General features: G+C 42.6%; 1 protein-coding gene across 1 annotated transcript; it reads right to left on the reverse strand.

Moving 5' to 3' along the window:
- Nucleotides 1-1,322: 1,322 nt before the first annotated feature.
- On the reverse strand, nt 1,323-17,324 carry PRPF38A (pre-mRNA processing factor 38A). Its single transcript, XM_084784565.1, has 10 exons — nt 17,020-17,324; nt 15,303-15,462; nt 13,635-13,756; nt 10,881-10,966; nt 9,036-9,146; nt 4,267-4,379; nt 3,419-3,445; nt 3,228-3,325; nt 2,779-2,827; nt 1,323-1,738 (listed from the first exon to the last, which is right to left on the reverse strand). Exons 1-10 carry the CDS (start codon nt 17,147-17,149, stop codon nt 1,696-1,698), a joined length of 939 nt encoding a protein of 312 aa, XP_084640691.1. The 5' UTR covers nt 17,150-17,324; the 3' UTR covers nt 1,323-1,695.
- Between the last annotated feature and the right edge of the window lie 148 nt (nt 17,325-17,472).

Below are 17,472 nucleotides of genomic sequence, written 5' to 3' on the forward strand. Positions count from 1 at the left end.
ACATGTCCTATTCACCATCACTTTATGTATTCTAATTCAATAATTGGGCTAGAATGCTTCTTGCTGCCCACTGAAACAGATTCCACTCCGTTGAACTTTACTTTTGGGAAGGTTTCTCTTTGCTGTTGGGTGCTTCTTATTGTGGGTTACTTAAATCTCCATTAATAGTAAACTTTTATTTAACACAATGCTGGTGGTACTTGGTTGGCCCATGGGTCATGTAGCCAGAGGCATCTCTGCACCTTAATCATCTCAGTAAGAAGTAACTTCTAGGAAATCTCTACCAGACTTGAGTGGAGATGCCTGTAGTTAATTTTAAAAATCACTCTATGTAGTTGTATCCATAAGCCATAATAGGACTTATAGACAAATTTATTAATTTAGGTATCGTGATTAGAGGAATCATTAAATATGAAGGTACAAATTGGGTTGTTTTTTTTTATGCTTTAATATTGCTACAAAAGTTCCCCCAGTTAACAGCAAACAATAATTCTGCTGTGACCAGACATGACTTTCTAAGAAGTCCTATAAGGTTGCTAGTTTTTAGAGTTCCTCCTAGTATTAGAGTTGCAGGAAGTAAGCCACTTCTCCTATCTTAAAGGAGGAAAGGTAAGTACAGGCAGAAGGAACTGTTGTAGCTAAGATCCTAATACTCTCAATTAGCAATGCCTGTGGACTGTGTCTTACCTACTGACTCCTGTACCTTTGTGAATGGTGTATCCCAGTATTTGCTAGGTGACCTATATTACTAGTCACAAGTGTTGGCATTGCCTGTGGCGCTGCTATTTGCTCTTTTGTCTACAAAACTCCCTGGACGTTTAAATCTTCCACAATTGTCAGTTCTGGCCTACGTCACTATGCTAAACCAGTCCCTATTTCCACCCATGTAGAAACACCACATCTGTCTCAAACTTGCTAAACTGAATGTGTCATTTTTCATTCCTACCATAACCCTCTCACTCCCACACCCTCTAAAAGCAGTATCTTCTGTTACCTAGCAACTCAGGTCAGAACCAGGACCAGTACTCTGCCTCAGCCTATACTGAGGTTACAGGTGTGAACCATCATGCCTGGCTTGTATAAAGGATGTTAAGTGTAATTATGTTGGACTGTTTAATGAAACTGAATTAAAAAAAAAAATCCAGAAAAGGCTTTATGTTTGAATGTATTCTGTTCTTGCAAAAGTGCTAACTAGTTACTCTGCATGTTTAACGCACTACTGCTCCTGTCGCGTATGGGAAGTTAGGAAGTACTACGCTTTACAGAACAGCATCATACAGCACAGGATTCTTAGAGCACTGAATCATAGAGAAGCCAGAAACTAGAGAAAAATGACAACTGTGTTAGGTTTAATTACAAATAAGAAAAGGATCACCAATTGGCTGCATCTTTTCATTCCCAAGAATCTCTCCAACTCCCGGGTTCTCTTGTCCCTTGTTAATATGAATAGCCATGGTTGGTTAGGTCAAAACCTGACCCTGATTTGGTCAAAATCACCCTTCAAAGATACTGAGTATAATTCAAGGAGATACAAAACTTAGCACCTCTGTAATATTAAAACAAAACCAACCAAAACTTGATTTTTAAAAACCCAAAATACTTATAGCTGCCTGAGAGGAGATCTTGATGATTCCACATAAACAGATGCTCTCATATCCACAGGACGCCATTTTGACTAAAATAAAAATGAACCCATTACTCATTTCCTCTCCGGCTCTTCTTGTGGCTTTTCTTAGACCTGAAAGGGAATATACGAGTCAATAAATTAAGGAGCAAATTAAGACAGTCATAATATGATGACATAGTATGACACATAGTATATGCACTGTGTGTGTGTTCTGCATGCCTATATCCATGTGGCACATGCACTGCAGGCTTAAAGTTGTGACACTCATGTCTCATTTTATTTATTGATGCAGGGTGTACCTGTCAGTTTTTACTATCAAGTTGACATAACTCAATCACTTGGGGAAAAGAAATATTAATTGATTTATTTACAGTAGTCTGGCCCTTGGCCAGTCTGTGACACACTGTCCTGACTCATGTGGGAGGACCTCGCCGGCTGAGGGCAGGACATTCTAAGGTAGTGGGTTCTAGGTTGTATAAGACAGGTAGCCAGAGAGCAATTAAAAATAAAAGTAAACCCGGGCGTGGTGGCTCAAGCTTTTAATCACAGCACTCAGGAGGCAGCGGCAGGCGGATCTTTGTGAGTTAGAGGCCAGCCTGGGCTAGAGTCCAGAATAGCCAGTGCTACACAGAGAAACCCTGACACAAACAAAAAAACAAAACAAAAATTAAGTTAAAAAAGTTAGTTCCTTAAAGCCCAGAACCACTGATAGTATAGCTCCTCCACTGTCCAAGACTTTAATTCTACAAAGAAAAACAAGGTATAAAAGAAATTGGATTCCAGGAATTCTCAAAACAAAAATTACCTATTTTGTCTTGTAATAAAGAACTACAAATATCCAGATCAAAACAAAATTCCTCATCTTAGCTGTATTTGAAACTTATAACTTCTCAACTAAATGTGCATGTGTGCTCCAGCGTGTGCATGCGTGTACACATGTGGAAGCCAGAGGTAAACATAATGTGTCTTCCTAACTGAATTTGAAGTCCGCTGATTGGCTAGACTGGCTGTCTCTCCAGCACTACATTTCAGGTGCACCTGGCTTTTTGCAGAGTTGTTGCGGACTGAATTCCAGTCCTCATGCCTTCGTGACAAGCACTTCACCATGTTAGACCTTCCCAGCATTTGTAAAATAGAGGGTTAATCTGTACCTTTCAGGAGACTTTGAGTGGCTCCTATGTCTGTGACTACGGTGGTGACCTGGAAGAAAGGATCATTAGGTGAGAGTTTCTGCTCTCGCACTCTTACGTTATCATGCTCACCTCCCCGCTTCCTCTCATCCTCTCATGACTTTTTAGCTTATTCTGAGGACACCACTTACTATGACACCTCTCTTTAACTGGCTGCTAGTTGTGGCAGGGAATGCAGCAACAGTATCACATAACCAGAGCTGAGACTTTGACCTCTATTACACTGGGCCTTATTTCTGTAATTCTGGATAAAACCCTGAAATCCCATTGCCATAGAGTGAAGCTCAGAAAGTCTAATGTGAACCCTAACTGTTGGACTCCAGCTTGGTGGTCCAGCTTGGTGTCTCATGGTGCAGGAGCCTTAATAGACTTTGTTATTAAGACAAGAAGGAAAAGGCCAGATACCGCACCTGGGGATTTAGAGCGGGATCTGTGCCGTCTGTCTCTGGACCTGCTTCGATGGCGTCGTGGACTCTTGCTCCTATGCCTTTCTCGGCGGGGAGAAGGGCTATAGAGAAAGAACAGCTCAGCATATGCCTCACAACAAACACCACCTCGCACCCTCTCAGAGCCCTCTTGTCAGAAATGACTAAGAACCCACCTTCTTCTTTTAGGGGATCTACTCCGCCTATAAAGAAAGGAGAACAGGTTAGTGTACTGGATATTAAATAAAAACACACCCACCCCACCCCCATGGTTTTAAAGAGGGAGACCTGCTAGGCTGAACACAGTGGCTTCTGATTCTTATTTGTATCTATGTTTTACATGCAGTACACTTGTATTTCTAATACTCTGACTTTGCAACGTATTTTGACCAGTGGGATAATAGCAAATACAACATAGAGACTGGACAAACACCTGCATGGAAGGACCTGTTGGCTCTTAAATTCTGTCACCATCTTTAGAATTTAACCAGTTTAACCTGCTACAGGATGGTAGGTACAGAGAAGCTTCCCTAGCCAATCTAATTAGTACTACTCTGTACTATGGGAAATACAGAACCACAAAACAGGCGAGCACACATAACTGAACTGTATATCCACGCTCATCTTAATGCACTGACCACAAACTAAATGAAATGGGCTCTGCTTCTGCCAATGAAGTGTTTTGTATTCTCAAGACAGGGTTTCTCTATGCAATAGCCTTGGCTGTCCTGGACTCACTTTGTAGACCAGGCTGGCCTCAAACTTACAAAGATCTGCCTGCCTCTGCCTCCGCAGTGCTGGCATTAAAGGTGCACACCACCACGATTGGCTAGCTTTCAGTTTTGTTCCTGATACAGGTTTCTCTGTGTAGCCCTGGCTGTCTTGGGCTTGCTTTGTAGATCAGACTAGCCTGAACTCAGAGATCTGCCTGCCTCCACCATACACCAGAGCCAACGAGGTTTTAAGGGTGGCAAACATTCTCTATAGGCTAGTATTTTTCCTTCCGTGAAAGTCACATTTCTACCTTCTGGGAGACCGACTCCGGCTCCTCCTATAGCGTAGTGCAGGGGAACGTCGTGGCTTGTCCAAGTCTCGGTAGCTTCTTCGCCGGTGGTCAGGTGATGGCACCCTTTCCAGCTTGAAAAGAGGTAAGTACCAGCTTTTATTAAAGGTAGCCATGCAAGAACATAGTTATAGTTCCCTCTCTATTCTGTCCAAGGTCCATCTCTCCTAAGTGACTTGACAACAGTGATGGCTGGCCCTAGTGACAAAAGAGAGGCAAGAACACACAGTTCTCAGTAACCTTTTTATTGATACCAGTATCAGTGCCTGTGACTGTGAGTACAATAAGAAACAATAACGTTTATTTTTTTTAGGAATCTGAGAGAAATATTTAGATATAAGATCAGTAATACTAAATGCAAAGTCATAGTGGATTTTAATCTTTAAAATCATTTGCTGTAGCTCTACAAAAAGTGTATGTAACATCAGGAGCTGGGCATGGTGGCGCACGCCTTTAATCCCAGCACTGGGGAGGCTGAGGCAGACGGATCTCCATGAGTTTGAGGCCATTCTGGTCTATATAGTTCCAGGACAGCCAGAGCTACATAACCCTGTTTGAAAATAACAACAAGAAGAGAAAGTATAGCAATACCCAGATGGCTATATACATGTAACTTGCTGTTACAAGCAATGAGGACTTCTTGGACAAATGCCAACTTTCATGTTTGGAGCATAAGTACACAAGATGAGTGTAGAACACTCCACCATCATATAAAAAGTTATGAAGGTATCAAATCTCAGAAGTCTAGTTGGATAAGACGTCTCTACAGGCCAATGATGGGGCAGTTTAAGTATCTACGTGGGTAATGGATTAACACACTAAATTTGTTTAAACCACGACGAAAAAGCATCACCTTGGGAGGATACTACAGAGCCAACATGACTTTGTATGTCTGTCTGTCTTCAGGAGAAAATCATGGGTTTTTGCAGGGAGGAAGACAGTGTCTCTTTATTATTATGAAAACTTTGGGTGGGCGGGGGGTGGGGGTGCTTGAGACAGAGTTTCTGTGTAGCCTTGGCTGTCCTAGACTCACTTTGTAGACCAGGCTGGCCTTGAACTCAAGAGATCCACCTACCCCTGCCTACCTGAGTGCTGGGATCGCAGGTGTGCGCCACAGTGCCCAGTTACTATGAAAACGTAAATGGTGATTTGGAAGGTTTCTCCTTAATGAATATTCCAGGTAAAGGAAATGAAGGCATGAAAGAAGTAGAATGTGCCACCACTGTAGAGCACTAAGCACTGACCATCAGTGGACCCAAATATTATACGTGAGACAGCGCCAGTGACGTGGCTCAGTGCCCACACCTGTGAGAGAAAGAGCATGGCAATAGAAGAATGGAAACATGCCAGCCAAACATGGTAGCTCACACCTAGCACGTGGGAAGCCCGAGGCAGAAGGCGAGGAGACTGAAGTCATCTTAGGCTGTGCAGCATGTTCAAGGCTGCCTGGGTTACGTGAGACCTTACCTTAAAAGACAAAACAACTATAAAAAGCCTATATTTGGTTCATTCCCGAGAAGAGTACATGAGCCTTGCATGCTTCTGACCCAGAGGACGGCCTTTCTTCTTGAGCTCACTCTGAAGGCAGCTGAGACACTCCATTTCTACCGTGCAGGATCCATGTCAACATGTGTAATTCCTCTTCCTCTCTTGTTTTTTAAATACTTTAAGTTTAAAACATTTTTATTTTATGTGTATGTGTGTCTTATACACTGTGTATGCGCAGTCCTTACAGAGGAACTAGAGTCATAAAAGCTGTGAGTCGCCATGTGGGTGCTGGGAATCAAACCTCTGCTTTCTGAAAAAGCAGCCAATGCTCTTAACTACTGAACTCTCTCTCCAGCCTATGTGTATTTTTAATTCTCTGAGGCTACTTCAGCAAACTGTCTGTCTGATTGTTTTACCTCCCAAGACACCAATTACTGCTTTTGGGCACAAGGTTGCATGTTTCTTTTTCTTCAAACCCTATTAGCTTTAGGACGTGAAATTCCCCCATCATACATATGGCTGTGAAGACATGTTTATTACAGTACAACATACCTATAAGTCTCTTAGTATTTTTTACTGGAAACATTTTAGATTATTTCAGATTAGATAGATATACCAGTTAATGTGAGAAAGGGTTTACTCTCTCTCGACATTAAATTACTATATATTTTTTTGGTATTATGCCTAATTTATTTTGTTGTTTTAGTTTTCTGAGGTAGGGTCTTGCTTGCAGCCTATGTAGCCCAGGCTAGACCTCAAACTCCTAATTTGTCTTTATCTTCTAGGTGCTGGGATTACAGACCTATATAACCACACCCAGACTTAATGTCTAGTTTTTAGAAAGTGATCTTGTAGTATGGCGAACTGACCTCCTATATTTTCTAAACTACATGGAAATCATGAACTTTCTTTACTATTATTATTTGTGTATGGGTGTGTTTGTACCTAGGGCCTTATGCATGCCTGGCAAGTATACTACTACTGAGCAGGGTCTTAGCCTCATAATAAGATTTTTAACAATTTATTTATCAAACTTTTATCCATGGTAATTTTTGTTTGGTTACATTTTGTAGCAAATTCCTCTACAAGTAATTTATCCTCTCCTTCACAATATTTCCATTTTCATGATTTTGTTTAATTTCATTTCATCTTAATGGCATCCAAACCTGTGACTTTCCTCTGTCCCTGGAACAAATATTTCTGAAAAGTCTTATGCTTGGTATGCTAGACACAAGCCTTCAATCCCAGTACCCAGGGATTGAGTTTGAGGCTAGCCTAGTCTGGATAGTGAAACCCTGTCTCTTAAAAAAACAAACAAACAAACAAACAAACAAAAAAACCTCCAGAAAACCAAGTCTTTTATATTAGCAACAACAAGAACAACAAAAAGCCAAAAGGGATTTAGAAATAAATTTAGAACAACCGAATGTGGGAAAACTGTAGAAGTTTACACATAAAACTTGTAAGAAACCTTTAAAGACCTAGATACTAGGTTTATGGATATAGATGCTATTACCATCTCTGCTGCCCAGGACTCAGTTACAAATTCAATGTAATTATTTTTATTCTTAAAAAAATTATTATTATAATTTATGTTAGATGTGTGTATGTGTGAGAGTGCATAGAAACGCTTTCACATATGGGTGCCTTGGAAGCTGGAGGGTGTCAGGTTCTCCTGGAGCCACAGTTAGAGGCTTTTGTGAGCCCCTGAGTGAAATTCTACTCAGAATCCTAGCACAGCTTATCGTTTCCATTAAGAGAACAATGGGCCTGAGGCTGGAGAGATGGCTCAGGGCTTACTTGAATTCAGATCCCAGCATCTCCATCAGGTGGCTCACAGGAACCCGTGACTTCAGCTCTAGGGGGCTCCAATGGCACCCACACTCGTGTGCACATGCCCACACACATGGATAGAATGGGGGAGGGGGAGGGGAAGGGGGGAGAGAGAGAGAGAGAGAGAGAGCAAGCAATGCAAAGCAACTACTGAAGAACAGTAGAAGCAGCACTTGGTGTCCTCAGTAACGAGCCTTTCTGTGATGCTCCACAGTTGGGCCGTGCATGAAACAGCCAGCAGAAGACAGTGATCATAGAGAAAACCACATTTTCAACTTAGAATTGTAAAAATGGCAAAACAGGAAAGTAGAGGAAAAGAAAAAAGATTGAAAAAATAATACCACAAGGGAGAAGAATCCCATGTTGAGGAAAAATAATTAGATTACCGTTTCTCCGATAAAAACCTAAGTTAAGTTTGGAGATGGGACCTCACTGTCGAACTCTGGGTGTCTCAACTCACAGAGCTCTACCTGCCTTTGCCTCTCTGGAGGCTCAAATAAAGGAGTGTGTCACCATGCCCAGCAAGGTTAGCACCGCTTGCATTTCCTCTCAGCCCTTTCGATGCATGCTTCTTAGAATTTAATCACAAATGCTTTAGAGATATTTTATTATACGTACTTGTACATGATCACTTATTACTATAAGCATTTCCACATTATCGTCATTTTAATGGCTGCGTAATAATCACATTAACAATCTAACTGACTCTTGAGTCATTGACAGCTGGGGAGCTGGGTTGGTTTCAACTTTTCATCACTGTAGTATCTAATCCTAACAAAGCGTGACCATGCAGCGGGTAACTTCCCTCCTTAAAGTGCGTGCAAGCAGGACAAGGGTTTTATCCATATTTTCTAATAATTACCATTCATTAACCAATTATGGAAACATGACTAAGACTTTCATGAAGAAGTAACCGTCTTCAGAGAGAAGCCCTACTGTTCTTGTTTCACAGAGACAAGGGAAGTGAGTAACGCAGCACAGCAAGCAGCAGGGATGGGTGCACTTGGGGTAGACTAAGCATTTAGCACAAGCAAGACTGTGGATTCCATCCCTAACACAAAGGGAGAGAAATCGGGACAGCAGCTCATTCCACTGCTGTGACAGAGGATGTATTCAAGCCAAGGGGGATTTGACCCTAAAGCCCATCATTTTAGCAAGAATATAGTCCTTCAATTTTAGGCATAGGCCTTTGATCCTAGCATTCCTGAAGCAGATCTGAAATGTCTATCTAGCCTGATCCACATAGTAGGGCCCTCCTTGTCCAAAAGGACCCCAAAAGCAACAAATTGATTCAGTCACAAAAAATGTAAAAAGAAAAAGTTATCACTAATTTTAAAACTAAAACTTAAAAAATAAAATAGGGCTATTTCTTTCCTTTCCAGCCTGTAACGCGTTCACACACGCCTTACCTTCTCATCCTCCTCCTCCTCTTCTTCACTAGACTCCACGTCGTCCATGTCCTCCTCCAGAGCGCTAACTCGAGGCTCCAGTTGCTCAGCTTCCTCTAACACATACCGTTTCTACAGAGAGCACAGTAAAAGTTAAATTCTTCCATGTCCTGATCCTAACTCTGAGTTTCATCGGCTGATAGAAAAGCCATGGAAGCCGGGCGAGGTGGCACATGCCTTTAATCCCAGCACTCGGGATGCAGAGGCAGGTGGATCACTGTGAGTTTGAGGCCAGCCTGGTCTACAAAGTGACAAAGTGAGTCCAAGACAGCCAAGGCTACACAGGGAAACCCTGTCTCAGAAAAAAAAGTTCTGCCTGCACAGCTTGGGTTAGAGGCACTTAGCAGCCATGCTTTTTACATGGGTGCTGGGGAGCTGAACTTACGTCCTCATGTTTACAGAAAAAGCATTCTTGCCCTCTGAGCAATTTCCCAAGCACTAGGTGTTTTTTGGTTTTTGTTGTTGTTTGTTTTTTGCAGATGTTGTTTCTTCTTTGTTTTTGAGTCAGGCTTGGTTGACCTAGAACTAGACCAGGCTGGCCTCGAATTCAGAGAGCAACTCCCGGTGCTGGGAGTAAAGGCCTGCGCCGCAGTGCCTGACACCATAACCTTTCAGTAAGGGTGTTTGGTTCTTTCAGTATTTTAACATTTTACCTGAGTGTGAGCACATGTGCCAAGGGGTCAGAGGACAATCTTGGTGTCATTTCTCGCCTTCCACTTTGAGGCAGGGCCTCTGCTCACTAGTTTAGTGAATTCCAAGCTTCTGGCCATTATCTGCGTCTGCACTCCCTCTTCCAGCAGCGCGGCGCTAGGACCACTGCTGCGCATGCTAGCTCTGTATATGGGCTCTGAGATCTGACCTCAGGGAGTCAGGCGTGGGCAGCAAGTGTAAGCCACTTTCTCTACCCTAAGGGCCCTTTTTTATAAATGAGGCCTCTTATGTAGGCACTGGCTGTCTTGAACTTAACATCTCCTCGCCCCGGCCTCCGGAGGACTCGGGAGTACCGACATACGCCAGCCCATCCAAGCTGCCCTTTTTTGATACAATGAACACTGTATATTTAAAGTAGAAAATTTAAGTTTTAACATATAAATACATGCTTGAAATTGTCATTAAAATCAAGGTAGTAAATCCCTTCCTTCCATTCCTTTAAACTGTCCTGAAGGTCCACTTTAGAGATGTAAGGCCAGGAACAAGTGGGGACAGTCACAGCTATCCCAACCCAGCTGGCTTCTTCCCTAGAGTTACAGGCAGAAAAACTTCTTGACTCCTTTCCTGTCTCAGTATGTAACCCTGGCTAGCTTGGAACTTCCTATGTAGGCCAGGCTGGTCTTAAACACAAACAGAAATGCTTAACTCTGCTTCCTAAATGCTGGGACTGAAGACATGCATCCGCACACCCGGCACAGCTTCCCTTGAGCCAAGCCTCCCCACTCCTGACCCCTGAGCTTTTTTCTTTTCAGTAAGAATTTCCCATTGTATAGATAGGGTTCTGCAATAATACAGGAACTTAGGCTAAATGTTTATTCAGTCAACTCTCCACCACAGCACACTCCAGTTCACTTAATCTACCGCTTTTTTTTCTCTTCGTATTTTGTAGAAATAGTCTTAGAACACCTGCAGAGCCTTTTCTCTATTCATTTTCAAAGCCTGCATGAGGCGTCACCTGCTGCCACCACATTCCCTACCCTCTTCACGCTTGCTGTAGGGATTTAGTACGACGTCCTTAAGGCTTCAGGGTTTCAGTATGCATTTGTGTCTGTGTGGCAGCTAAGGGTGACTCCATAACAGACCTTTGTCTCATACCTGTAGGCGGGGCAAGATTATGTCACAGACTCGCTCACTGTGCAGCAGCTCGTCAATGAACTCGTCCACATGCATCAGCTCAAACTCTGGAAGAGCAAACAATTAGTTCAAGCAACCTGGAAGTGACTTAGGTAACCAAAAAGTAAAAGAACCATGACAGTTTAATATGAAGCACACCGCATGCCACGCCTATTGATTACTCATTTACTTTGGAGATGAAGAATGAGCCCAGGGCTCTGTGACTGCCTAGCCAGTGCTCAGCCACTGAGCTAAATCCCCAACCACAGCACTCTGCCACTGGGCCAAGTCCCTAACCCAGTGTCTGACCTCTTTAAAAGTGTTTTAATTAAACTATTGTTTATGGCATGTGTACACACACAAATGTGTGTGTGTGCGCGCGCGTGTGTGTGCATGTGTAGGTCAAGGGAAAACTTTCCAGAATCTCTTCTCTCCTTCTACCATGTGGGTCCCAGGTTTACAGGTTTACAGGAGGGATCAGCCCAGTCAAGACTAAGAGATGAACAAGGCTGCTCCAAATAACAGAAGAAGGGCCGGGATATAGTTTAATGTAGGGCACTTGCCTTGCATGAGGTTCTAGGTTCAATTCCTATCATTACCACCAAAACAAACAAACAAACAAAAGCAAAAACAGGAGACACAAACATCAAGGTAAACACAAATAGTCTTGAATTATGTAGGATAATCTTGAATAGATAAGATTATATAACTCCAATTTTAATAGGTCACCTAATTGTAATTTCTCACATTAACTCATAATATCCTTGAATATATTTCTGTTTTGGGGGTGTATAGTCAGATACCTCAGTAGGTAAAAGACTTGCCACACAAGCGTTTGACCCCTGGAACCCACAGTGGAAGAAGAACAACTTTTAGATTCTTTTCACATATGCATCACCGCACACATGTACTTATAATCACACACACAGACAAATGTTGAAACAAATAATATTTTTTACAGCACAAAAGTGAGGTTTTTAGAATCTCTGTATTAATCTACCTTAGTTTGTTGGTTCTCAATTACAAGTGACTTCGCATTCCTCTGTCACCCTACATAAAGGAAGTGCTACTTGTGTGCACTAGGGAGCGGACAGGGGTGTACTGTCAGGTTCAGGACTACCACAGAACAAAGAATTACCTGACCTAAAGTGTCAACGCTTTGAGAACTCTCATCTTACACAACACAATGTAAGCACCTCACTCAACAATGACCACAGTCATAGCGACCTGCTCACCATATAGCGTCCAGGCCATGACAATAACATCTGGCATATCACAAACTCTCAATATATATTATTTCATTGAAGATGTGTTAAAAAAAAAAGGTTTAAAGTACAAGCTGGTGGTGGTGGCACAAGCCTTTAATTCCAGTACTCAGGAGGAAGAGGTAGGTGGATCTCTGAGTTCAAGGCCAGCCTGGTTTACAGAGTGAGTTCCAGGACAGCCAGGGTTACACAGGGAAACCCTGTCTTGAAAAACAAAACAAAACAAACAAATGAAGGTTAAAGTACAATACTGATTGAGAATTTCTGAGACAAAAATCCTAAATTTGAAACAGTATCAAACCTGAGTCTTTTGCCAGGCATAGTGGCACACCTTTAATCCCAGCACTTGGGAGGCAGAGGCAGGTGGATCTCTGTGAGTTCAAGGCCAGCCTGGTCTACAAAGCCAAGTCCAGTACAACCAAGGCTACACAGAGAAACCCTGTCTCAAAAAATCCAAACAAAACAAACCTGAAACTTTGTGAACATCAACTCAATTGTTCTTTGGATTTTGGAGTATTTGGGGTTTCTGGATAGGGAAGCTCAACTGATAGTTTAAACAGTTGTCCCAAAAATCTAAAATGCTCTGTAATCTGCAAAGGTCTGGTTGTAAGCCATTTTGAATAAGAGGTATTTCAGCTTATATTTCAGCTTGTTAATCTTCTATATCTCAAAAAGAAAGGCATCTCTCTAATTGAGAGGTTCTGATTATATTACCACCAATCCTCCCGCAGCATAGATGTATCTGAGGGCAAGGCCTGTAGTTGTGCGGCAAAACACTTACCACACATGCATTATGCCCTTCCTAGGTTCTCCAATACTGCTCCCTCCCAAGACAAAGACAGGCACAGTGTACACACCTGTAATTCCCATATTTGGGAGGCACAGACCAAAGAATCAGATGTTTGAGGTCATCCTCAGCTATATAGTGTTAAAGGTCAGCCTGGGTAACGTGCCCTCAAAACAAGACAAAATAAAACAAAACCAAAGGTGTTTCTATAAAACACGTAAAGCTGTCTCCTTGGATATGCCTAGTACTTTTCAGTGGAGTCCATACATGAATAGCATAGGTCCACGTAGTCCACAGAGCACCGCATAGCAAGGGACACAGCCCTAGAGAAGCAGCCTGTAGGTGAGACAACTGTGCAGCAGTAGGTTTTGGGCAGGCTAGAGCAGTTTTTATAAAGAAACCATTTGGAAGCTTCTACAACTTGTGGATGGAGCATGTGTGAAAGGTATACCTGATCCAAGTCAGTATTTAACATAAAATGCAGAAGGAAAGGGAAGCAGTCATGCTTCAAAGGGTTAAGTCCAACCAGAAGCCAATGTTTCCAAGGAGGCAGGTGAAAAATTTGGTTGCCCACAGGAATAATACAGATGAAGAGGAACATCTATTGTATGTGGAAATGGGTAGAGACACAGGTGAGGTACACACGGCTGAGGAATGGCTCTAGCGACGCGGCAGCACGCTCACCTCCATTTCGGTTCTGGCTCTTGATTTTCCGATAGTCATTATACAAAGGCTCCAGGTACTTGTAGCAATCAATTGCAGTTCCTGTCAGTCTCATGTAAAGAGCCCCCAACATCCGGACATACCTAACAGAGAGCACAGCGGGACGGCAGGCCATTGTAAGAGTTCCTGAGTTTTACACCTGGCTTTTCTTATGACAGTAGTAGATAAAAGTGTTCTGTTGTTTTTTTGTTTTGGTTATCGGATAAGAAAGCTATAATTCTGAAGGTAGCGTAGAACAGATGGAGGCTAAAATATGGAGACCCAATCAACTTCCTAATCTAACAAATGCCAGCTACAAAAAATGCCAAGGCTACACAGAGAAACCCTGTCTCAAAAAACAACAACAAAAAGATGTATCACGTCATATTTCACAGAGTTAGCCTAAGATTCCAAAAAGACAGTAAGTTTAACACAGAAGGCATAATACACATTTTAGAACAATGTCAGAATACACATACATAGGCACAAATGTAGATTCTAGAAAAAGGTCAAAGCCACAGAGGTTAAAATTCTTCGTAAATTGCTAACTTGGATAACAGACATTTAACTTGTTTTCTCAACCTCTAAAATGGAGAAGCTGCTACCTAATTTACTGCCTTGGTGCAATAAATAAACGCAAGAAAACTGTAGCATTACAAAGGACACATGTGTTAGGTCCTTATAAAGTTAGCTATTTTTCTAGTTTTTACTTTTTTTGGTAAAATTCTTCATTTTTCTTTATCATGTATCCAATTTCTTAAATTCCTTAACTCAAATCTCCATTTAAAATGCAAGCTACATCATATGAAGAGAACAGGATAGCAAAGAATATGCATTCTGACAGAAATTGTAGCTGAGGCCCAGCACTCCGGAGACAGAGGGTAGAGGACTGCTAGCCAGGACTACATGGTGAGGCACTATGTCAATTAAAAAACAAAACAAAACCCACAAAATAAAGTGTACTCTGAAGCCAGCTTGGCCTCTCCAGTTCACAACGGGTGGTCAGACTCAGGCCCTGCATTTGTTCTATTATCAGTTTTTATTTCTGCTACAGATCTGCCACTTACTGGTTGTCTGGCCTTAGGTAAATTATCTACAATGCCCGTGTCTCAGTTTCTGCCCATATAAAGTAGGCATAATATTGTTAAGTCAGCGGTGTGAAAACTAAACGAATCACTATATATAAAGCCCGTAAAACACACCATGGTCCATAATCAGCTATCACACCTGCCCTTCCACCTGTCTCTGAATCCCATGAGGTTGGTCATGTGCAGCAGCTGATTATGTTCACCATGCACTAGTAAGTGTTACAAAACTGAAGGAAATTCTATGTTGTCACAGTCATCAGACACAGAAGTCTGGATAAAATACAGATCTACTCCGCTAACTAACACCCTGTGTTGTATGACTCCCATGCCTGATGCACGTATGTACAAATATTATGTGTGTATATTTATTTAATTTGTGAAACCCTTTACGGGGAGGGGGAAATTACCAAGACTGATAAAGAAAAGGGTCTACATAACCACATGGACAAAATACAAATTCAAAGGCAAAAGCCCGTGGATAGGAGACACATAACATCCAGGCGGTTCTAACAAAGCTGACTCTGAACCACTAACATGCTGTACTAGTTAAGTTTGTACTCACTTGAAATCTTCATTTTTTATAAATTCAACAATGATGTCCTTCTCAGGTTGAATTTGAAGCATCTTCAAAGTTAAACACAGAAAGGGAGTGGGCTTTATGTTTCCACCGTACACGCCACCCACAAACCTTAACTCCATGGCTTTGTCGACCACAAGTTCAGCTGAAACAACCAAAAAAAAAAGAGTGATATCTTGGACATATGAAAGGCCTTGGCTTTTCTTGGTTAGAAGGTTAAATAGCTAAAGGTTTAGAGCTCCTGAATAGCCAACAAGAATTTAATATTAAGAGAAGAGCTTATTAACAATAGTAATAAAAATAATAGCCTGAAACACAAGTTGAGCGTGGTGGCACACGCTTTCAATCCCAGCACTCGGGAGGCAGAGGCAGGCGGATCTCTGAGTTCAAGGTCAGCCTGGTCTACAAACAGAGTTCCAGGACAGCCAAGGCTACACATGCCTGGAACTAACCCATTGAGGAAAGAAACACCCCTTATCCCAGCCCCCATTGACTGTGTAGTGCACTAAGGAAAGGTAGGACTCATGAGTCCTCAGTCTTTATGCAACAAATCCTGGAGAAAACAGTTCTGTCATTAACACCAGGGGCTGGTTGTTACTACTCCACGCCTTTAATCCCAGCACCTGGGAGGCAGAGGCAGGAAGATCGCTGTGATTTGAGGCCAGGGCTACATAGAGAAACCCCATCTCAAACAAACAAACAAGTCCCGTCATTATCCTAATTTCCAGCTAAGGATAATGAGGTCAATAAAAGTGATTTACATGCTCAAGATCCACAGCACATGAATTTGAACAAAGCCAGGCCAAGAAAGCTACTCTCAAGCACGTGTATAACCCAGCCTGGTCTACATAAACAGTTCTAGGCCAGCCAAGGCTACATAGTGAAAGCCTGTCTTAAAAAAAAAATCCAAAATAAAAAGCAAAACTTACATTGGAAGCAGAGACTATACGTCAGTGGTACAGAAGTTGTCTGGCAACTGCTAGGTCCTGTGTTCAAAACCCTAGTACTGCCAGGAAGTAAATGAACCAACTTATATCAGTAACCAAGAATGAAAATACTGATTCATCTAAGAAGAAAAAGAATGCTGGGTCTGGTGGCGCACGCCTGAAATCCCAGCACCCCAGCACGCGGGAGGCAGGGGCAGGTGTAACTCTATGAGTTACAGAGTGAGTCTAGGACAGCTAGGACTGTTACACAGAGAAAGAGAAACTCCGTGCCGGATGGGGAGGCGGGGGGGGGGGGGGGGACAGCAAGAATTTGACTAAAGGCATGATGATTAATGTTGTTCCTTTAGCATCTCCAGAAAGCTGTATGCAGTCCCTAAGATGAACAGTTTGGCAGGCAGCAGAGTTAAAAAAAAGAAAAGAAAAGAAAGGAACGGCTCAAAGAACCTAAAGAAATCCTTCAGCATCAGCCAGGTAGATCTCTGTGAGTGAGAGGCCGGCCTGGTATAGAGTGAGTTTCAAGACTGTCAGGACCGTTACACAGAGAAACTCTGTCTCGATCAAGCAAAAAAAAAAAACAAAGAGAATTAAAAAGAAAAAGGAAGGGCCGTGTTGGATTTGTCACTGTTTAGCACAAGACTAGGCAGAGAACAGTTCATGCGAACGGTTGACACACTCTTTTCCAGGGGCTACCCTTCCTCATTGGGAGGGAAGAAAGCAGCCGCAGGCCGAGACGCGGGCCGCGCGCTGCCACTCACCCGTCAGCCCAAAGCATTCTTCTTTCCAGTACTTTGATTCGTAGATTCTCGTCCGGATGATCTTCTCCACCAGATACTGAGGGTTGGTGCCATGGATGCTGTGGGCATCCTTCACTGTACGGTTCGCCATTTTAGAACGCTTTCAACTCTACTTCCGTCGGCTTCTTCAATACGTCACATCCAGCTTTAAAAAAAAAAAAAAAGACTAACAGAGGTCGGGAAACATGGAGGAAATTCCTCCGAACGGCGAAAGGCAACCAGCTCGGTACCGGAAGCTGTGGCGCAGAACACTTTCTCAGGACTACGCACAGGCCGCATCAGAGGTGGGAGCAAGTTGGCGGAAGTACGTCATGTGCCCTTGGTGGGCGTGGTGAGGTGGTTGTTAACACCAATCAGAATCAGCCTGTGGGCGGAGTTACGGCTAGTGGCGGGAAAACTTTTTCCTCTGATTTG

This window comes from Acomys minous, assembly GCF_964271855.1.
Source record: "Acomys minous genome assembly, chromosome: 6".
Lineage (NCBI taxonomy): Eukaryota > Metazoa > Chordata > Mammalia > Rodentia > Muridae > Acomys > Acomys minous.

What these genes read in the sequence shown, in the direction of transcription:
- PRPF38A (XM_084784565.1), bottom strand. Translation starts at nt 17,149, where the DNA reads ATGGCGAACCGTACAGTGAAGGATGCCCACAGCATCCATGGCACCAAC. An exon ending in AGGAGGAGGAGGATGAGAAG is followed by an intron (nt 4,380 to 9,035) that starts GTAAGGCGTGTG and finishes CCTCTTTTCAAG; the next exon opens with CTGGAAAGGGTGCCATCACC. An exon ending in CGGAGTCGGTCTCCCAGAAG is followed by an intron (nt 3,446 to 4,266) that starts GTAGAAATGTGA and finishes CTTTCTTTATAG; the next exon opens with GCGGAGTAGATCCCCTAAAA.